This window comes from Ixodes scapularis, unplaced genomic scaffold (assembly GCF_016920785.2).
Source record: "Ixodes scapularis isolate PalLabHiFi unplaced genomic scaffold, ASM1692078v2 PGA_scaffold13__105_contigs__length_92229423, whole genome shotgun sequence".
In the NCBI taxonomy this organism is placed as follows: Eukaryota; Metazoa; Arthropoda; class Arachnida; order Ixodida; family Ixodidae; genus Ixodes; species Ixodes scapularis.
In genome coordinates this window covers 76,811,522-76,833,751 of record NW_024609839.1, presented here as the reverse complement: position 1 = coordinate 76,833,751, position 22,230 = coordinate 76,811,522, and the positions used below count along the sequence as shown (strand labels likewise).

General features: G+C 47.5%; 3 protein-coding genes across 3 annotated transcripts in view; 2 read left to right on the top strand and 1 right to left on the bottom strand.

The window, feature by feature from the left end:
* The window catches only part of LOC8050748 (neurobeachin), a 334,808-nt gene that overhangs the window by 135,551 nt on the left and 177,027 nt on the right, over positions 1-22,230 (top strand). Inside the window, exons 17-21 of the mRNA XM_042289974.1 lie at positions 1,366-1,463; positions 2,026-2,118; positions 3,286-3,394; positions 3,479-3,560; positions 3,841-3,964. Of these exons, the coding sequence (XP_042145908.1) occupies positions 1,366-1,463; positions 2,026-2,118; positions 3,286-3,394; positions 3,479-3,560; positions 3,841-3,964 (506 nt within the window). The remainder of the gene's footprint in view (positions 1-1,365; positions 1,464-2,025; positions 2,119-3,285; positions 3,395-3,478; positions 3,561-3,840; positions 3,965-22,230) is intronic.
* On the top strand, positions 5,629-14,811 carry LOC115322492 (P2X purinoceptor 7-like). The gene is made up of 4 exons (XM_042289976.1): positions 5,629-6,163; positions 6,971-7,192; positions 7,551-7,716; positions 14,724-14,811. Exons 1-3 carry the CDS (start codon positions 5,922-5,924, stop codon positions 7,714-7,716), a joined length of 630 nt encoding a protein of 209 aa, XP_042145910.1. The 5' UTR covers positions 5,629-5,921; the 3' UTR covers positions 14,724-14,811.
* Positions 12,694-21,917, bottom strand: LOC121835568. The gene is made up of 11 exons (XM_042289975.1): positions 21,522-21,917; positions 19,487-19,658; positions 19,260-19,343; positions 18,840-19,185; positions 18,336-18,747; positions 16,485-16,649; positions 16,105-16,291; positions 14,696-14,938; positions 13,182-13,353; positions 12,982-13,127; positions 12,694-12,925 (listed from the first exon to the last, which is right to left on the bottom strand). The coding sequence occupies exons 1-11, from the start codon at positions 21,852-21,854 to the stop codon at positions 12,753-12,755; spliced, it is 2,433 nt and encodes an 810-aa protein (XP_042145909.1). The 5' UTR covers positions 21,855-21,917; the 3' UTR covers positions 12,694-12,752.

Here is a 22,230-nt window from a genome sequence, read left to right as displayed (position 1 = left end):
CAATCTTGTTTTCGGCTCACAAGTAGTTTGTGCCAAGACAAAATATATTGCGTTTTAATTCGCATTGTTTCGCGGTTTTCATCTATCCGCATAAAACTAAACACAGAACTATCATGTTCGACGCTGCGCATCCAACATTTTTAACTCTTCCCATCTTCCTAAATGCCTGTTTCTGTCCTAACATCAAAAACTGTTATTTCAAAAGTTAAAAACGAGATGTTGCAAATATGGAACGCACCCTTTTATGCAAAGCTGGCGTAAAGTGACTCAAATCGAAAACATGCATACCTACAATAATATTGTTATCTCTTTTGGATGAGGCTCAGCAGTCGTTGCACGCATTTTTGTACACGAAACTATGACTCGCACAGAAGATAAGAATGCAGTGTTATCTCCTTTATTTTAAGAATGTACATACTTGCAGGCTTGTGCTCATGAGGCCTCAAAACCGAAATTCATCTATTGTGACTGCACTTGCTACTTCCCAACCTCGTTGGCCCACCACTTCCACATAAAGCCACTGTAAAATTGCCAGTTAACACACAAAATTGACACCGATACAATTATCTTGTAGAATATCACCTTATTTAGTAATAACTTTGTCAATATGCATTAAAAAAAACCCCAAAAAACCTAAACTATTTTTACAAAAAAAACTCAATGAAATATCAATTTTTAAGTTTGGCAACAATGTATTTTTGCCGAATCTTTACCGAGTTTTTAGAAAAGTTTGGCAAAACTTCAGCTTTGCCATACCCCAAGTTTCGGCGAAAATTCGACCCATCACTAGTTTTTGGCTCGATCAAACACTGTAATATGAAGGGCCACCACTTTTGGCTCTCACATACTTTGTAATGTGAATGCAAATGAATTTGACAAGTTCCAGATTTGATGGGTATTGTTACAGAGTGCACTTGGGATCTTGAATGGGGGGTGGAGATGTCCGTCATGTGTTGCGTAGAGGCTGAGGGACCCTGTGCCATTTCGGGCGTCCGGAGTTGAACTGTGTCTGAGATGAGGGATTTTTCTGTGCTGTTGTACAAGTGCATTGGGCTTCATGTTCAAGCAGGGTCTATTTGACGAATCGAGCACAGCATGGTGAAAAGCAAGAAAGCAAATGTTAGGAAGTGTTTTTGTGGCATAGTTTCTCGTGCAAACCAGTCGCTCTGCAGACCTTGTGCTCTTGCTCCTTGCCTTTGAGCGATGTTTGCAACGTGAGAAATGAAGGATACACATAGTAGCTAGATTCTATGGGATTCTAAAACTCTGAAGCCTGAATTTTAGAAGCAAGAGGTCTGACAGCGTGAACGAGAACAATAGGCTCTGAATCCGCCGTTCTGGGCACTTTGATTCGACGTGTTCCAGGACGAAAACCTGCACGACGTTCTCCAGATGTTGATGAACTTGATGGCTGAGCACCCCGCCTCGATGGTTCCAGCGTTTGACTGTAAGAATGGTGTGAGGTAAGAACTCTGCCTTGACATTATTGAGATTCGTACGGGCGTCCGAACAAGCTGACGACCAGTGGATTGTCACAAAAGTCCATAGTTTTTGATGGCGATGGTCTTATAACACAATGTATTTTACGGCCGATTTCTATGGAGTTTTGTAATGTTTGGATGGAATGGCTAACTGTAGTAGCTGGCTGTGAGGAAAAACCAACACCGAGAAGCATTATATTCCTTTAGGGAACCATATAAAAAGACTTCACTCCCCTGGCAGGATTCGAACCCGCCACCTTCAGATTGTGACCCAATTGCTTTGTCGACTGAGCTATCCAGGCTCAGTACGAACCACGCGAAAGCGAGGTCATTTGCGTGGCACATAAAGGAGCTCACGCGCTTCGCGGCTTTTCCAGTCGTGTAGTGCCATCTCACGGCATGCGTCAGAAATGAAAGCGTCTTCGCTAGTCGGTGCCATTCGCACGGCCTTCTCTTCTTCCCTAGAAAGCTTATCGCACGTTGTGTGCTTATCAGTTTTTGTCAGCATGATTGAGCTTGTATAATTTCTTGTTTTCTTTTTTAGGGCAATCTTCAAACTTTTGGGTTCCACGAACGAAAGCATTCGACTCCAGGCACTCAAGCTGCTTGGCTACTTCCTTAGTAGGAGCACCCACAAGTAAGTCTTACCACTTTTGTTTCGTCCATTAGGGTTCTGGGGTCCGTTGTTGGCTCGCATTTGTGTGAAGGAGCTGGGTATGGATGGAGACGCGGTAGGATGTTTAGTACGCCGAGAGACTCAGTTCGGTGTGACTTCTTCAGTACTGAGACTCTTAAATCTCAGTACTGAAGAAGTTACACCACTATTCAATATGTCTTCCAGTTTGATGAGTCCAGATGGCTTCTTTGTGACTTAAAATCTGAAGGTTTCTTGTGGAATCTCCGCCTTAACTCTTGGGCATACCTTTTCTACAGGTGAAGCTATTATGGGCTTTTCCCACCACTGGAAAGGACATTCGTTCTACATGTTGTATAGTTGTTGATGCAGTTATAGTACTAGTTGTTGATGTTGTAGCTGGCAGTGTAGGGCGTCCGTCGTTGATGTTGCCAAATCCTTGAAAAAGATTGCCTGCCGCCCCTCTGGAATCAAACATCGGTCTGCTGCATAACGGCATTAATAACCCGCACTATGCTTTGTTTTTGTAATACCCGATGCCCCCTGCACATGCTCTCTGGAAAAAGAATAGCCAACAACAAAATGCCGTTGTAGCACTGTTAATGCCAAGAGCTCGTGTCGGGAGACGCGCATTCAGGCGCTCCGGAATGAACAAGAAACAAAAGCATTCCAAACAAAAAGGTCACATGTCATTTAGTTTTGAACACTTTTGTTCACGCACCCCACGGTGCAGGAACGCGACGTCGACGCCCAACAACTTTGCCGTGACGTGCTGTACTGTGGATTAACGCGGGACTGCTAAATTTTGTAGCGTGAGCTACACTGGCCGAGGTTGAGCAGTTTCGTGTGGCTCGCATAATGAGCCGTGCTGTGTATGCGCGAGGAGCAGTGACGTCACACGGCGCACAACTGGCGCGCCGGGGCCGCCGCCGCCGCCACGCTTGCCTCGCCGGTCTGCGCATTCCAGAGGAGCAACGTCATAACCGCAGCAGACGCACTGGTGCCGCCGCGTGCCCAGCTGTGCGCCTCCGTTGCGCAGTAGCCAAAGTCTGACGCTGCACCGGAGCCGCTTGATAGCGCCTCTCATTTTGCGCGCATAAGCTCATGCTACGTATATCCTGGCATGGCCGAGCTAAGCCACCGCAATTTTTTTTATTTCTACCTTTGCAGGAGGAAGCATGATGTGATGACACCGCACAACCTGTACATGCTTCTGGCAGAGCGGCTTCTGTTGCATTCGGACCACCTGACCATGGCAACCTACAACGCCCTCTATGAGGTGGGGTTGTCATCTGACAGCACTTCGTCGCTTTCTTGCTTCGTCATCTTTGTTTTATGAATTTTTTTTTTTTTTTTCGTACAGATGCTTACGGAGCACATCTCAAACCAGATTCTCTACACCAAGCACTCTGAGCCAGAGTCACACTACCGGTTGGAAAACCCAAGTAGGTTTCTGTCGCCTCCAGATTTCTCGGCGTCAAACGCTCTCTATACGACGGGGTGACGTAGGAATTCCATACAACTCTATTTAAGTCCCCTTTTGTTTCCCTAGTGTTAAAGTCGAAGGGGCTGGAAGTTCGCCTTCTGGGTCCCGTGCTCCGCACACAGACCCAAACCACGCATCTTACTAGAGCTAAGCTCATGGATTGGCCTGATAGCATTGTTTACGAACGAGTGGGCTTGTTGATCCGTTGGGTGTTGGAACCGCTCGTATCTTGCTTGCAGTGATCTTGAAGGTGGTGGCTACACTAATCCGTCAGTCAAAGCCCTGCGAAGAGCTCATCGAGGTGAAGAAGCTGTTCCTCTCCGACATGACCCTCCTCTGCAATAACAACAAGGAGAACCGAAGGTAACCGGAGCTCGCTTGGCTGCAGTGCTTAATATGTCAAGTTACCTACATTATTTGTTATCAGACAAGGGAATGGTGCATGCATTTTTAATGTGTTGGCATTAGTGCCTACATGACAGAAAATAGGGAGTGCGTTGGCATGACCCTTGGGCAGCGGCACACAGATTGCCCTCTGAGAAACGCTAACGCTGACCCTGTAACAAAGTCAAAGAGAGGTAGCAAGAAATAGAGGATGCAAAACAGAAAAGTGAAGGGGTCGGCATTAGCTTTTCCCGAAGGGGAATGTGTGTCGCGTTTCTCAAGGGTCATGCTAACGTATTCCCTAAGGATCCTCCCATGAATCTTCCTTTAATTTTTTTTTTTTAAATTTATGTATAGATATGTATTGTAATATAGTATTCTAATATTAGCCCACCGTCTACATGGACCAAGGATAGAAAAGGGAACTGGGTTAGCTTTTGGTGTGTGATCCAAAAACAAATCTGATAAAAAATGTTTGACTTTGTTCCTTGTTTGCTCTTGTCTACATCGGCTGCCCTAGATCGCACTGCGAGTATCTTATGAGCTGAAATACGATTAAAGAGCTTTGTTCAGTTGCTTGCTTTTCAAACTGCCAAAAAACAGTTGCCGTCATTGTCAAAACTACTCCGCCGCATAAATTGTTTGAGCTTGGGTAGTCTAGTTTCTAAGGTTGAAATAAAAATAATACGGAGCAGTAACAAAAAAATGACAGGGCTGCAAATTAATGGCCGAGGCAAATTTGTAGAAACCGTAGGGGTGATTATCTGTGAATGCGATAGCATTTATTGTTCCACACCGCCAAATTTAGCGGGGAAACTGAATTGGTGCATAGTTCATGACATCAATTTTTCTGCCAAGTTTAGCGGAGAAACTCGCCACTAAATATTTGTAGTCCTTGAGATCACCAAAGAGGTTGCTCTTGAGGTCGTCCTAGACCTCATTCTTAACGTCATCCTCGACGGCGACATCTAGAAAGACCTCTGAGACGACCTCTAGGGCGACCTCAAGGACGGCCTCCAGGAAAACCTTAAGAGGGACATAAGCCTAAATTTCAATTTTTTCTTTAAAAATTAATTTTTGTATTTTGAGGTTTTCGGTTTTAGAAATTAATTATACACTCTTGCCCTAAATTTGATAACCATACACCAAAGTTACGTTGATATAAAGTATTTTCAATACATTTGAGGCAGTAACAAAATAAAGGAGTTCAATGTTCGAATGCATTTTTCTCAGTTCCACTTTTTGCTGCAAATTTTCATACGAAGAAATCTTTTGCTCGAAGGTAAAAGTATTCTGATACCACAATTAAGATGTTTCTGAACTGAAATTTGCTGTGGAATCAAGCTATCTACTTCATTTTGTTTTAAGTTGAAGTCCATATTGGGGAAAAAAAAGGTTTTCAAAAATTTACACAGGACAGATATGCATCACATATTTTGAGGCAATAACTCTTCCTGAAATATTTACATATCAGTTATAAAAACTAGATAGCCCGAAGACCCACATCCCCTACTACTATTTGTCCTAGAGAGCTTAAAGGTTGCACAGAACACCTACATCTGATGTTAAATCTCCACTGCAAATTTCATTCCGGTCACTTGGGTAGTTCAGAAGTTAAATCTCTAGCCGGTGTCCCCCCCTTAAAGGGATACTGAACTGTGAAATCGGGTCGACGTTTTTGGTCTTAATCGCAAGAATGGCACGTCATTTAATTTTTACTGGCGCTGGTAAAGCGAAAATACCACGTAAATTTTAATAAACCGGAAAATAAGCATTTTAAGGTGCCCCTGGTGAGCGTCTCCGGAACCTCGCTTCGTGACGTCAAAGACCTCAGAGACCTCGCGCAGCTGCCTCAGGAGACGCGAAAAATCACAACTTTGTTGGTTTGCTGTCACCTGTGACCTGCCGCGTTTACCTCGAGCTCGGTGGCGTGGTTATGGCGACACGTGCGTGCGCCAAGAGCGGCAGCAGCAGCAGCAGTAGCTGCAGCGGGAGCGACGCAGTACCGTCGGATGAGGAGCGCGAGCACCCGCCAGCGAAGAGGCGTAAGGTGCTGCCTTACGCCTGCGACCCGTCCGCGACGTCGGACAGTAATGAAACTTCAACGGAGCCAGCAGCGGAGTCCTCGCCAGACGCTCTGCCGCGAAGTGACAGGCGGCGGCTACTCAACACACGCTGGTAAGAACACGCGCACATGGCGCAGCGTATGTCTTGCATAGGCCCGGGAGAGCGATTGTTTTGGGGTTGCGCGAAGTTGACTTGCAGCCTCGAAGAACCGATTGTTTTGGGGTTGCGCGAAGTTGACTTGTAGCCTCGAAGAACCGATGATAAATGGGGTTTTATATATTATGTTATCAGGTGTACTAGTGACTGACATGCTCTTGGTATCGCCGAGCGGCGGCGAGTAAGCTCCAACCTGAACTTATCGGCTCCATCGTTTGGGCTACAGAAAGATGCGCCTCCTTTTGCTAGAAATTGTCAGTGCTAAGGCAGGGGCTACCCGTGCACCTGTCCCGCGAAGGCGCGTTAGAAATTGAAGATGCATCAGCTGCGTGCGGGCTTGAACCTGCACGTAGTGCCGATACACCGTCGAAGTACTCACGTGCGCGCTGTACGTTTTTTTTTTTTTTGTTTTTTTTTTTTATTATGCACGTGTTTGCGCAATGCTGGGCCCCAGGTTGGGCACTCAGGCCTTTGTGGCATGGGCAGCACTGCTTTTTTGCGGCCCTCTATGCCTGGGTCAAAGATTCCGGAATATGAATAAAGTATTACTATATTATTATACGCAAAAATGTAGCTGCTGTATAGTGACTGCATCGTGGTTGTGAATACTCCCAAAAGGCATTTGAGGCTTGAGCAGTGTTTGGGTGACACAATTGGATTGAGAAAAGAAAGAGGCAAAGTGTGTAGCCACACCAGTGCCCACACAGCATTACAGAAATGTTGACATATGCACTAATTCATGTTTCTACCTTTGGGAAACAGGTGCTGCTGCGAATCCCGGTGTGGCACCATGTCTACACCAGTGGAAAGTGTGTGCTGCAAGGAGCAGTGCAAGGTCAAAGAGAAGGCTGGGAGCCTTCCCTGCATCACGGCACACAGGCTCTTCGAGCTGTACTGCCTGGACAGGGATATCCTGGACCTAGAGTACAGGAAGCTGAGAGTCTGCCGGCCTCTCAGCACAAGAAACATAAAGGAGATAAATGCGTACGTACAGTGAAACTAAATTGCTATACTTTTTTACTATCATGTGCACCGCTTTGTAAATAAAGGGAGGATGCAAAGCGAGATTTGCATTAGATGAACCAGAAAAGGCAGTGCCTCAATGTTGGCAATTGAAGTTTCCGACACAGGCAGGTTTTTATTGGTGGCCTGAAAAACATACCCAAAATTTAGAAGCAAACCATTCATTACATGCTTGCTCGCTCGAATATGCATGTTTTAATGAAACTACAGCTTGTGGCGTCTTGCTGCTGGCCATCGAACTAAAAACAATGAATGCCTTCTAGTTCCAAGTGGATACCTGGCAGTGTAACTAAATAACTTTATTATGTTATCATTGCAGTAAGTACAGGTACACGGCATACTGCCAATTTGTTTGGTGGATACACGGAAGGCTCGGAAAGGAGAACCGGGTCACCTTGCCCAGCTGCGTGGTGACCAGGGTCCGCAAAGAGTTCCCCGGCCCGAACCCTGCAGACTACACGGGCTTCAAGCAGTCAAAGTGCTGAGTAAGTTTGCATGCTATCTACCTTCAAACCTCCTAAATATGTATCTTTTCCTACCAAGCACTTGGGAGCAACAGCTTGCACGAGCAGTACATAATTAATGTTAGAATGAAGAGATCAATATTTGACATATAAGAAACTCACTGTTTATTGCAAACTAACCAATTTTTTACTTTACAAACAATGTGTAACAACGATCACAGACTGGAGACGAGGAAATGGGCCAGAGACGTTTTGAAAAGGAGCTCATGGCAAGGAGCTAGTGTCCTGGGAGCGCATGGCCCAGGGCTTGTGCTCGGAACACATGAGATTGACACGTCAGATCGAACTGCTTTGTTGCTTGTGCATAGTGTAAATAAATGTTTGCATCAATGTAACCAACAATGACCACCAGAAGTTCATGCATTTTGTGCGGAAACCTGCTACGGAACGATTCGACGAAGGGAATCTGGTAGACCGAAGCAATACCTATCGAACGACAGAAGCAACGTTCCATCGAGACAAGACTGAAAGATCATGGACATCCTCAAGAAGAAACGGAAGACTCTGCAAACACAAGTAACTAAACTCCTCAGCGAGGCAAAAGAATTATTTCAGCTGACTCCAGCAGTCATCGATGACCTAGAGATTTTGATTGAGTGCATAAGCCTCTCTCGGGATCAACTCGGCCACGTAGATGCCGCGATCGAGCCTTTGATTACCGAAAGAGACGTGAAAATGGAGTTCACGCAAATCATAGATTATACTGACAAGATTGTCACATGCCTCACGAAGCTCAGAAAGAAGGCGAAGGGCGTGGAGAACAGCCAACGAGCAAGTGGTCCCTCGAACGATTGGAGAGCAACAGCCGTAGAAAGTCAAGCTTCCAAAATTAGAATTTATCAAGTTCAACGGCAACCGGAAGAATTGGCAAGCATTCTGGGAGTGAAACCACAATCCACGAGAATCCGGAACTGACTCCATCGAAAAAGTTCAATTACCTGAGATCAGCGCTTACCGGAGATGGATCAGCTGCCATCCGAAACTACAGCCAACCGCTCAATGCTATACGGACGCGATCGACCTTCAACAGCAGCGGTTCGGCAAGCAAGAGACTCTGGTACACAACCACATGGAAAGTCTGATGGACATCCAGAAGGTACCACTACAGGGCAATGCCCGAACCCTGCGTCGTTTGTACGACAGTCTTCAGGCGCACATCTGGGGACTTGGAGCACTGGGTGTGGGCGAGGAATCCTACTGCGCCATGCTCTACTCGCTCCTACTGCGAGCACTACCGAAGGACATGTCCCTGGATTACAACCGGAAGATGTCGTTGGAGGACACCAAGAACGCCACCGCAGTGACGGGCACCAGTCCCGAGTCTCCAACAGAGAATGTTCATCTAAGAGCTCTACAGACTCTACTCAAATTTATTCGAGTTGAAGTCGAGAGCTGGGAAAGGACGTCAGAGGAACAAGAGGACGACTTTGGCGGTAAGCCTGCAATTCGTTTCCCTAAACAAGAACTGCCGAAGAAACTTTCAAACTACACAAACCTTCGAAACTCTACCGCAGCGGCCTTGTATGGCAAGACTGAAGGCTTAGAGTGTTAGTTCTGCAAATCCGAAGAACACGCCACACCTGACTGCAACGCCAATATTGAGCTCACTGAGAAAAAAAAACAAAGATTACAGGCTGGCAACAGATGCTTTCGTTGCACAAAAGCAAACCACACGGCGAGAATGTGCCGAAGCACGCCGTGTTGCACCAGGTGTCAAGGATGGCATGCGCCTACTATGTGTGACCCGGATTACGTACTGGAACGACTTTTCGCGGTGAATAAAACAGAAAGCGAAAATAAAACACCGGTCAGTCTTCAGATCAATGGAAAGAACTGCAAGCCAGCAGTGTTCTTGCAGACGGTGACCGCATGGGCCGAGAACAAAAACAAAAGAAGACTATCCCGAATTCTTTTTGACAGCAGCAGTCAACGTTCCTTCATTACGGAGGAGCTGTCCCAGAGACTTGGTTGCAAACAACTCGGGATGGAGATCCTCACGTTCGGCGTGTTCAGAGGCGAAAGCACCGAACGTATGTTTCGCAGGGTGCAGCTTACTTTGCGGGGCCAACGGTACTACAAAAAATATGAAATCGACATGCTAGAAACACCTACCATCTGCGAACAAAATCTCCCAAGCCCAGATTAATCCATCGTCGCGACATTAAAGGAGCTCGGTTGCTTAGTAGGAGATGCCATGACCGGACTGGAACATCGGGGCATCGATATCCTGCTTGGCCCGGATCACTACTGGGAGTACATCATTGGAAAGATTCACCGACAGAGGAAGCTTGACTGCAGTGCAGCCCGTATTCGGATGGGCGGTTCAGGGACGAAAAGGGTCAAGCTCCCCGGTTATTAGTTGCTCCAGGGTGGTCATGCGGAGAACGGCGGTCCAAGAGCCCGAACCCATGCCAAGTCTCAAGCAATTCTGGGAACTTCAGAGGATGGGTGTCATCGACGCATCGGTGGACGATCCTTCGGACAACGATGTCATGCGAGACTCCGAAACTATGATCGCCAAGACCAATGGGAGGTGCGAAGTCGGCCTTCCATAGAGGGCAGACATCAGGTTGGCAAATGACAAGGTTGCTGGAATGCCACAGAAGAACTGCAATGTGTGACATGGCACCACCTGCCGGGAAAGGAGAACCCCGCCGACCTCATGTCACGAGGTCTGACCACCTTGGATTGGTCTCCACTCCACTCTGTTGTTCGGGGACCAGTTGGTTGCCGCTGCCAGCTAAAGAATGGCCCAAGGAGAAGCGCGAGGAGCCACCTCGATATAAGCTCGAGGAGAGGGGACCGAGAGCTGACATATTGGACATTTCAACACCATCTGCAACGTTGCTTGATGTCACCACATTCAGCTCAGCTTCAAAACTCAACAGAACAAGAGTGTGGATGTTTCGATTCCTTCACAACGTTAGGTCAACGGGAAAACAATCGGGGCCTCTGACTGCAGAGGAAATCCAAGGAGCGCGGACATATTGGCTAAAAGCTAATATCGGCGTTTGCCGCCAAGCTTCGACGTGCGACCAGCAGAACCGAGACCCCATCCACTTCTCCTCTTCGAGACTTCAGTAGTTTCATCAACCAAGAGGTAGTGCTTCGCATAAGAGGGCGACTCCGATCGAACAACATGACATACGATGAACGAAACCCTATCGTACTACTGAAAGAGCATCGATATTCCACGGTACTTGTGATCGACGCTCACAGGATGGTGTTACACGCAGGAGTAAGACACACTCCAGTCCAGCTCCGCGAGAGGTATTGGATCCTTCGGGGTACGAGAGCTGGTGAAGAAGATGCTGCGCTGTGTGTAACGTGCCAGCGATTTAGTGCTATTCCGGCGAGTGCTCCAGTGCTCCAGCGGGACCTCTGCTGCGTACGAGAACGACGCAGGCTGAACCTTTCGAGGTAGTTGGTGTAGATTTTGCAGGACTGCTGTACATACAGGCAAAGGACGTCGTACATCACGCTGTTCACTTGTCCAGTGGCGCGGGTGGTCCACTTGGAGCTCGTACCAGACGTTTCAACGAGAAGTTTTCTTGTAGCTGCCCGTAAGTTTGTGTCATGGAGGGGACTTTGCCGCATCATCTACTCAAACAATGCGCTAACCTTCAAGCGAGCCTCCAGAGACCTGGCAGAACTTAGGAAGATCCTACGACACTCAGAAGTGGTGAATCACTTCGCCAATGCAACCATCGAGGGGAGTTTTATTGTTGAGCGTGCTCCTTGGTGGGGAGGATTCTACGAGCGACTGGTTTGATACGTGAAGGTGGGACTAAGAAAAGTGATCGGGAGAAAAACTATGAACGCAGCAGAAGAGTTGTCCACAGTCCTATGCGAAATTGAGGCGATGCTAAATTCTTGTCCCCCAACATTCGTTTACAATGAGCTTGACGAAGGCCAGCCGCTCACACCGACTAGCTTTTTCAGGGGAGGACGACTGACAGCACTTCCAGTGGCTGAAAGAGAAGACTTTGCGTCGTCTCCAGAGATGCTCCGAGAAATATGGAAACAAAGGAAAGCATTCTTTAACAGACTCTGGGTAACGGGAGGTCAGACTACCCGAGAGAACTTCGATCTGCCCTTGAAACAAAAGGCCAGCAATCGCCACGTCTGGAGGTGGGCGGGCTCGTCCTTCTGAAGGAACAGCTCCCACGTTTACTCCGGAAGATAGGAAGAGTTGAAAAGGTTTTCTGTGGGCGAGACGGCAGGATTTGTGCATGTATAGTGCGTCCGGACAGGGGCAGTCTTCTGAAAAGACCAACTTCTCTATCCGCTAGAGATAACAAATTTAAAAAAATTTAAAATGGGGTAACACCCATTCGGTGGGGAGTCTGTACCAACAATCGGAGACCTAAGACGAGAAAATGGGCCACAGACGTTTTGAAAAGGAGCTCGTGGCAAGGGGCTGGCGGCCGGGGGCTCGTGCTCGGAACAGATGCGATTGACACGTCAGATCAAACTGCTTTGCTGCTTGTGCATAGTGTAAATAAATGTTTCAAGTTCCTGCACAATGTACTGTCAGGGAAAAATGATATGCAAACAGAGGAGCGCGTGGCTTGCGGTACAGGTTGCGCTGCCTGGAAGTGAGCCTAGGGGCGAAGGTGCGTGGCCTACTCCGATATGTTTATGCTCTCCGCTTGGCGCTCCCTAAGCTTCATCAGTGCGTCTCTTAGTGCACTGAAAGCTACCACCTCTATCTTTGCTCGCTCCGAGAGAGTGCGCGCTTTAGCTGCTACAAGCAGCAAGCTTCCTTGTGCCGCATGCGCCGAGTGAGCAAAGATAGTGGTGATAGCTTTCAGTGCACTAAGAGGCGCACTGCTGAAGCTTGGGGAGTGCCGAGCGAAGGGCGTAAACTCATCGGGTAGGCCATGCACCCTCGCCCCTAGGCTCGCTTCCAGGCGGCGCAGCTTGTACCGCAAGCCACGCGCTCTTCTGTTCGCATTTGATTTTTCCCCGACAGTACATGTTCCTTCAGCTTCAGCTTAGCAGTTGAACCGGGAACGGTGGTTAGAGATGAGCAGGTCCTTGTTGGGGCGTTCATATCCACTGGACAGAGTTGGGGGCGCCTCGACACAGTTGGCCTTTCGTGCAGCTCGGTACGACGGGTAGTGGCAATTGAGGGCGAGGGTTTCCTTCATGAGCTCTTGTACATAGGCTGAAATTAAGACTAGATGTTAGAAGCTGGTAGTTGTACTCGTTTTGACATCTTACCGTATGTGCAGGGCCCTTTCATGGGAGATGCAATTGGCCTCTTTGTTTGTTTAGGCCGCTTGACCAGGAACCTTTTTTTGCCTTCCTTAGTAGTCGCCTGTGGCCTGTCGCTGTTTTCGTTGAAATGCAGCGCTGCCACAAAGACTCTGAAAAGTTAAGACTTTAGCGGGCACATGCAAACAATTGGTTAGCTTGCATACCTTGCCTGCATGCTCTCGTAACCGAAGTGTGTCGACTTTGGTGCGAACTGGTTCACCGTGCTGTGAAAGCACTCAGTTGCGTAGGTTTGCGCTGAGGTTGAGAGCTGCGGGATGTCCTTCAGCAGTGGCTTTGACAGCACGATGCTCTTTAGCTTGTCGTGTGCCTGAAGTCCTGGATAAAGTAGGACACTTGTATTACAGACTGTGTGGTTTCAAATCTGCTATTACAACAATAACACTAAGGCTCATAAGAAAAAGTAGTAGTTTTGTGTAATTAAATTAAAAATATATGATATCCAGAGGTTAATAAAAGGGTTAGAGCTGATGAGAACAGATTAAATTGGGTAAGTTTAATAGGCTGCTACCAGTCCTGCTTACTGCCCGTGTTTATGACGCCTAGATTTTTTTATCGAATAGACCAAGCGATGCCGATTTTAATTTTGCAAAGGCATGATGCACCAAATCGTCATGCTTGGTTGACTCGTGTGCCCGAACATGTAAGTACAGGTCCCAGCGGTCCGTATAAACACCGCGCGGTAACGATGCACGCGGAAGAAAGCTGAAGCTACCACCTATCGGCTCACTCCCCTCTACCAGCAGTCATAGGTTCTTCCCTGGCTGCCACACGGACTAACCAGTATAGAGAGCCAGTAAACTTGCCACATTCATAATCAGACACCTTGAAACTAAGAACCAGTACAACAACTTGGTTGAAATTGTTAAAGAATTCAACCTAAGGCCAATTCAAAAGTTTTATGTGTGAGCAAATTGCGGTTCCACTAGAAAAGGCACACCAGGGCCCGTTTGCTTGAAGCGCTAACTATGGCTACAAGTTGACTGCAGTACCTAGGCGAGGGATTTTGAAATCACGCGACTGGCTCGGTAGAGATGCGGGGAAACATGGCAGTGCCCCGGTGAGTTAGCGCTGCTCGCTTTGGAACTAATATGTCGTTGTAGCTGCAGTATCGGGTGCGTTAATCAGCAACGAATGGTGCAGGAGCCTTCACTTTGCCTTACCTCACTTAAATCGCAAAGCATGAGCAATGACCTTGCCACATTTTTTAGTCTTTCCATTCTGGCCATTTCTAAGCCTAAATGAATGCGATAATTGTCAGCATGGCAACGTCTTTGGAAAACGGATTGCCTTGACTGAATCGGCCGGGTATTCATACCACACAAAAGCAGACAGCGTCGCAGCAGACCTTTTTCTAAATACCCAAGCATTGAGGAGAACGCTGAAAGTGTAATTCTATGGTCCACGAGCGCTGGTCTTCCTCTTATAAACAATTCAAAGTAAATAATCATAAGGCTTTGACAAGCATGCGTGCAAGGCAAAATTTGTTTTAGACTTGTGGGCAGACCAGCATGTCTGCCCACATCTCATTGCGCAATGTGTGGCACTGCTATCGGCCGGACCTGTTTGTTTGCAAACATGAGTTGGTGCATACTTCACAGCATCACTTGGTATGAAACACTAACATGTCAACACTGTTAATATGCTGTGGTCTACTTGCCCTCAGGAAGCCACTTTTTCTTCCCCAGGTCTCCGTGCTGGCACCTTGGATACAGGGGGTCGGCATGTTCGTGCAAGTCAGCCACGTGTCCCACCAGGGAAGTCCACTTAGGAAGGATCTCCTCTGGCGCTCCATCGCTGGATTCCGCACACCAATAGAGGTGCTTGACAGTTGCCTGCACCCAGTCTTGGAGTCCCACAAGGGATTTGAGTTTCCCAGCTGAGACCATGCGTTTCTTGATGCCTGAAAAATGAAGCATTGTATTCATTCTGCTAAGCACCAAGCTTACATTGCCAGAAACAACAGCTTGACAAAATAAAGAGTTCATAATTATGAACACCAAAAACAAGAAAAACCCAATCCTGCCCCATTTTCTCAAGTATAAAAAAAACATGGCGATACCTCACTCTAGGACACTTTACTTTTTAGACGCTTTCGTCGAGTGTAAAGTTTGTGCCTGCTGTCTTCGATGCTGCGCAAATAGTTACGGGACGGAAGAAACATCAAAACCCAAGCAGTTTGGGCTCCAAGTCGGCATGCGCATGGCCTGGTGAGCGAGATCGTTCCCAACCGCTCTGGGGACGCCACCTCGCCCAACCTTGCCAACCGCGACCGGACCCTGAGGCCGAAAGGCTCTGGCACAGCCAGGAACGGCACCGAGGTTGGAGCTCCTCTTTCTGCCTAGCATGCAGTGCTCAGAGCTATCGGCGTCTGTCCTTACACTGAAGGCTCTAGGGACTCCTTCGGACACGAAGGTCCTATTTCGCGAGGCCTGGACAAGGGCCGCTTTACCGAGCAGATTTGCTATATGTCGCTCACATAGTTTGACAATAAAAGCTTGCGGTTCTTCTCTGGAGAAAATATTGCGGGCGACCACACGGACTGCTCTCCGCCGCCGCCGAGGGTGGCTGCCGCCATGTTCTCAGCTGTTCGCTTGCTCCCAGAGCGGGTGCCTTCCCATAATCCTCCCCGATCCAAATTGCGATGCAACCTCCATTTACATGTTTTGAATAAATGTGCATTCGCCATCTCAATCCACCTCTGTCTAGCGACTTGAATGCGATGCGCTCTCCTACTGTATTGTTTGTTTACATCACCGCATTGAATGCGACAACTGGATTCGATGCGACTAAGCCGCATTCATGTAAACACGGCTTATGTTTCAGCTTATATTGTACTGCAGCGAAAACTAGAAGCGCAAGCTCATGGCCTTGGCAGCTGCTCCTGCTGCACGAGAGCTTGTGCCGCCGAGCAGTTGCCATACAGCAAGGAGCTCCCGCTTGTAGCCTTTCCTGCAGTACAACATACGCAGAAACAAAGTATAGTGACAGGCAAGGGTAGGAGTGTTCTGCAATTCAATTTTTTTTTTGTTTTTGCATAACCTGGAACCCCGATTACTTATGGCTCACCTTTTGCAACATGCCAGCAGTCGAACATGTGCCGAATCTGGGGGTACCACTTGGCAAGGAATGACTTGATCATGGAGTGGCGATCAGTGATGATTCCTCCCACAGTCAATCCATTGGCTTCACAAATCAGTAGAGTCCTTTTCAGGCCCTCGAGCTCCATTGCCCAGCTGCCCTTCGTTTCGTTGGACTGAAGTGACAAATAAAACATTGCATTATCACACCGAACATGAAGTATCCAGAACGAAGTCAACTAGAGCTGTTGAATGAGACAACCCATGTCTGAAACAAGTTGTTTTCGCCATTCATTTTCAATTAATTACAGAAAGGTTTCATTCCAGAAGAACAGAAGCATCAGAACATTTATAGCAGGGGAAATTTACCTGCACTGTTTCCACATGGAGAACCTTCTTCGTTGACACGTCGACGACGGTGTACGTTCCATATTTTGCTGAGTGCCCGGGGGAGTCTGACCGCCCATCACCAGCGAGGACCAGTTCTCGTCCACTTGCTTGCTCGAAGAGCTCGTTTTGTTTCCTGTTCCACACCTGGAAGTTTATTTGCAAAGACTTTTGTAAACAAACATAAATCCTGAACATGCTTTTCATTTCACCTATAAGTATACTGCAAGCTTCTTTTCTTTATGTGAACGTCCATGGAAGTTCAGCATTTAAGTTTGAATCCCAGTAAATGCGATCAAAGCATTGACAAATTGTAATTCGTCTTTCTTTCTTTTCAAAATGAGGGGATGAAATGCTCAGAGTCGTGAGTATAAATATTGAAGGCACATATGCACTACTAGGTAGATTGGCAAAACACTTTTTTACTTTCTATTATCTATGCAAGGGCTAGTTGATGAATAGCTTTTGACATTTTCCGTATTGAAACTCAAGAAGCATAGTTTTGCACTTATTTAGGTCGCATACACCCCTGCCTGTTCAGGTCTTGTTCCCCTCGTAGCAATCAACAAGGACAGTTTGGCTGCCGAGGAGCCGCCTTCTCAAGAGCGGGCTCGTTTTTTTAACCTTGAAGAAATGCCACCCCGTATAAAAAATAGAGTACTCGCCGATTCGATTAATCTTTACGATCGGCCTGGGAAACATTTATTTTTGATTCTTTTACTTATTCCCCAAATCAAAATCTGCCCTTTACACTGTACACTTATCCAGTAGGTGCAATCAGTCACGAAGCAGGAGAATAAGAACTAATTAAAAACGTTGCCTCCACGTTTAGAAACACATAGGGCGACAATTCACCCACATGGAATGCGGCGAGTCTTCGAGCTTGAAGTATGTGCCATGAACCCTGTATATACTTGCTTTGCCCACACAGTTGGTACCTTTCCACCCCAGGAGTGTGGTAAAAATAGGTGCAGAGGAACAGAGGACATCTCAGCTCTCCCTATTTACAATATTTTCCAGCACATAAGTTGTTTCTTTCCTCAAATTCCTGTCACTGCATCTTACACAGAGGTGCGACTTACACCGCTTTTTTTGCAAGTATAAGCCATAGCTGTGCAAGGCCGTATCAAAGTTACAACAAAGGAGAATCGGCAGAGCCTGTAGTTTGTATGGCATCGCACAGACCTAGATCCATTAGATGTAGCCTCAGGTGCTGCAGTGTATTGAATCGTACAGACCTAGATCCATTAGATGTGGCCTTCGGGTCGGCGGATCAGCTTTTCCTTACAATTGGAACCTTGGCAATATGCCGGCTTCCAGCAGAGCTTACAGCCGGCCATATCAGAACAAATTTCCCACGGTAGTTCGCAAGAACATTGAAGCTGGCTCTTACTTGTGCTTATATTACAATATACATATGACAGCTTATCAATGCAGTTTTGCCTTGCGGCCCGTATAAAGATGTGCCACCTATAGACGTTTGCAAGTACGGCCTCGGGGCGCCGCCACCTTGCCCAGTTGGAGTGCACTTGGGCGCATTAAATTCGATTACGATGCCTCACTAAGGTGTCGTAATCAGACTATGGCCGCGCCCAAGCACAACCCAACTCGGCAAGATGGAGGCACCCTGAAGACGCACTTGCAAACATGTATATATCAAGCTTTTTGTAAAAACAGCCGTTTATAGGAGTGTGTGACTTGTAGACAGAAACATATGGTGCTTCCTACGCATGTACTACACCATTCAGGATCCCATAGGAGTGCTGAGCCTGAAATATTGGCACCTAAAATAAACCTCTCACAGGAAAGGAAAAGCTTGAAAACGTGCCATACCTGTCTGATCGCTGGTAGAAGGAAGGCACCCTGAATCTTAAAGTATGTCTCGTACGATAAACAGGGCACGCCCATCTGGTGGAGGAGCCTTAGCACTTTTTTGACGATGCTCCCAGAGAAGAGCGTTGCTGCAGCTAGGAGCACATCGCCCAGGGCCCTCCTATTCACTGATGGTTGGCTGGTCCAGGTGTGTTGGTGGCCATTGTTGCACATTCTGTGCACCCGGAGACATGTCCCTTTGATCTTCTTCTCTGTGATGCGGCACAGTGCAGTGCACTCGGGACAATTACCTAGTAGCTCGTCCAAACAAGACTCGAAAACAATAAACTTTCGTTCCGAGACGTAGTCGATGCTTTTGCTGCTCTCATGCTGACTGAGTGCGCTGTCAGATGCAGTGTTCTGCTGTGCATCCCTGGAATAAAAAAAAAGAAAAGAAAAAAGCAACCTCTTACACACCCTCTCATACTCGTCACTAAAGATGACATATATCCGACTGATACCAACCTCAGAAAGCCGGTGTCGGACATCATCATGAGGAAGCTAGCGTCAGAGGGGAGGTATAGGCTGTCTGCTTCCACGTGTGGCTCTGGCAGCTCCGTGGGACACTCTTCAACAGACTCTTCCTGGCCTGCACTGGGCAGCTCATTGTTTATTGTTGGCAGCTGTGGTGGGTCCGGTGGTGGAGCTGGTTGTCTGTGCACTGGCGGCTGCGGCGACAGAGTCAGCCCTTCAGGCAACATCCAATCCAATGGAGCCTGGGGGACATGATTTGGTGAGGAGCATCGTGGTGTCACGAGGACAGGATTCGTTTGGGACTTTCGTGATGAAGTCTTCAAGGTGACTTGTATGCCTGTGCCATTATAACGTGTTACAACGATCTGAACAATGCTGCCTTCTGTGAAATTTCTTCTTGCAGATACATACCTCGATTTCTGTAGATGCCCGAGGTCTGCGTAGCAGCGTTCCGAAGGTCAGGTTGAGCCTGTTTGGCATTACTGATGGAGGGGGCTGTTCACAGCAGAGGAAATAAAGTGTCTTTCAAAACAAAATCATCCTTGGCTCATGTAATCAGCAATAGGCTAGATTACCCTAATTTGGCAGAATTCAGTACTAAAATATGTCAGCCGAGTAGTTTCAATTGGCGCACATACCTGAGCTCGAACAAGGTTCTTCGATGCCAGCATTTGCATCATGCATTGGTTCATGTCCAGAGTCAGGACCTTGCTCAGTGTCGTCACCAGAAGGGGTTGACGATGTGCTGACTTCTTCAGCGATGAGTGTGGCCTTTGCTTGTGCCGGTGCCTCCAGCAATTCAGCAATTATCTATAAATGATAGGCATAAAAACTTACAACATGCAAACAAACACACTGTCAATATGCTGCTAACACCCAGGTTCTGCTCAAATGAGGGTGACTGGCCCAAGCCCTTATCTTCGTTAGGCTCATGTCACTCTGTGTACCCTCCTCATCTTGACTTTGCTTGAACTGGTAAGCAAATCACACCGTCAAGTGCACAGTCATGAACACTAAGATGAAACGGTCGAATGACGACCGAGGTTAATTAGTGGCCTTGCCTCGAGTCGAGAAATTGAACAACACTTGTAATAACCTCTTGATTGGGGTGCAATTGTCATAAATGGCCAGCTGGTGTTCTTAGTGAACTTTATAAATAAACACCACATTCCGCGAGATTAAGACAGAGTAACTCAGCAAAAGATTTCGCAGTGTTTATTTTTGTTCTAAATTGGCACGCGTTTAGCAGCATCTATTTTTGGCACTAGAATTGATTTTTGCTGCAATTTAATTCCATACACCACCAGGTTTTTAGGCATTCTCGGCACTTGTCGACGTGAAGCATTACTGCGAGCATGTATTCAATGTATGGGAAGAACATAGACGAAACAAGATCTTATAAACCGGCACACTGTTTACAAAAAAGCCTGCATTTGCCCACACCAGGTGTGGGGACTGTGCGAACGCAGAAACCGAATTCACGTGAAGTGAAGCCTCTGCGCCTGCGCAGTGCCGTCAAGAGTGCCACCGCAGCTGCGTGACGTCAGGGCCGCGTGTTGGTCTATAACTAAGATATCGTCATAGTAATCAGAAATATAAACAAGGGGTGGAAATATGTACCATAACAAGGTTCTCATTAAAAAAAACTGCAGCGCTCTTTTTCATTTATTTTCCGCAGTTGAGAGAAACTGCCTTCCAGGTTAACACTGAACAGATGAAGCGACAGCAGCTTGACCACCTCATCAGGGAGAGCAGACCAGAGAGGAAAATGAGTTTTCCAAAACAGAATGATGTATACAGGCACACTTTTCTAAATGGCGTGGCACTCATACTGTGAGTACCCTATTCCGAAATTCAACAGCATCTCCTTATGCGCCACAATGAAGAATAGCACATGCTCAAGATGCCGCGGAGTTTGCACATCCTGCTCAAGCTCGGAATATACCCGCTGCAAACCAAAAGGAAGTACGTAGATCATCTATTAACCACATTCTCCCAGGAATGGTTCAGCTCGGTCCTATGTGCCATTTTCAGGTAGCCCAAATCAAAATTCGATATTTATTGGTTAATGCCAAATTTCTCAAATTAAAATTAGCTGGCATTTATCAGTAGTAATAAAGATAAATACCAGCCTTCACAACTGAGCCAAAGGTGCCGGCGCAAGCTCGTAGCTTCAAAGCAAGTTTCTAGCAAATGAGCCCGAAAACCGAGTGCCATCGCCGCAGCTACTATACTCCGTTTCACCTTATGTTGTACCGCAACGAAGGCAAGAATCGCGAGCTCACAGCGTAGGCAGCTGCCTACGCTGTGAGCTCGCAGGAAAGGCTACAAGCTCGAGCTTGTAGCCTTTCCTGCGGTACATCATAAGGTGAAACAGAGTATAGCTGCAGTCTCGCCATGTACACGATACCGACAGTGGAGCACCTGCGATTGGCGGCAACCTTTCGTCCGGCTAAGGGCACGATAGCGAACACGGATATAGTACACACTTACCCTGCGCGACGCTGCTAGCGAAAACGCGATCTCGGCGTTTCTCCGCGCTCGTCTTCAAAGGCGAGTTAGCAGGCTTGCGCTAACAGCGTCGCGCAATGTACTACGCTAATCTCACGACCACTCGCATTCGTGCTTTCCTCTCAGAAACAAGCAGAAAAATATTTTAGTAACTGCGCTCACCTCTTTCCGTCGCCGTTTTTCCACGGCGCCGCTGTGCCGCTCTCGCTTGCGTTTTCGCGTGAAGAGCGATGGCACCACGTCAGGCTTCAAATAGGCCTGTTTTACAGGCAAGCCCAGACTTTGCAGTAACTTCGGGCTCGTCTTGTAGTCCTCGTCTTCGAAGTGCTCCGTGCAAAGACAATCGCCTTTGGCGGGCTTCCATGTTGGCTGGGAAGGACGGGCCGCGCGAATCCACAGCTTCCGCAACGTGGGCTCACTCGGAAACTTGTGCGCAGGCCTGCCGCTGTAACATACGCTGTTCGAGCAGTCTTGTGCAGCGCAGTACCGCGGCATAATTATTGAAGAAACGGGATTAGAATGAGGAACACTCGGCGCGGTTCTCCATTAGGACTGCAGCGGGACAACCGAGTCTGCCAAGGAGCGAGAGGTCTGTGACGTCAGTTCCGCTAGGGCTCCTCCGCGGTGGCGTCAATCGCACCGGCGGCTTCCGGCCGCCGGATTGCTCGAACGCGGTTCTTCAATCAAAGAAATATAATAATCCGATCACCATCCCTTGGTATGGTCTTGATTTTTAGGTATAGTAACGTCCCGGGCAGCTCGTCCGGGGCTTATTTTGAAAAGTTCAGATATCGGTTCAGTATCCCTTTAAGGACCATGTCCTAGAGGACGACATCTAGGACAACCTCGAGGACGACCTCTAGGGTGACCT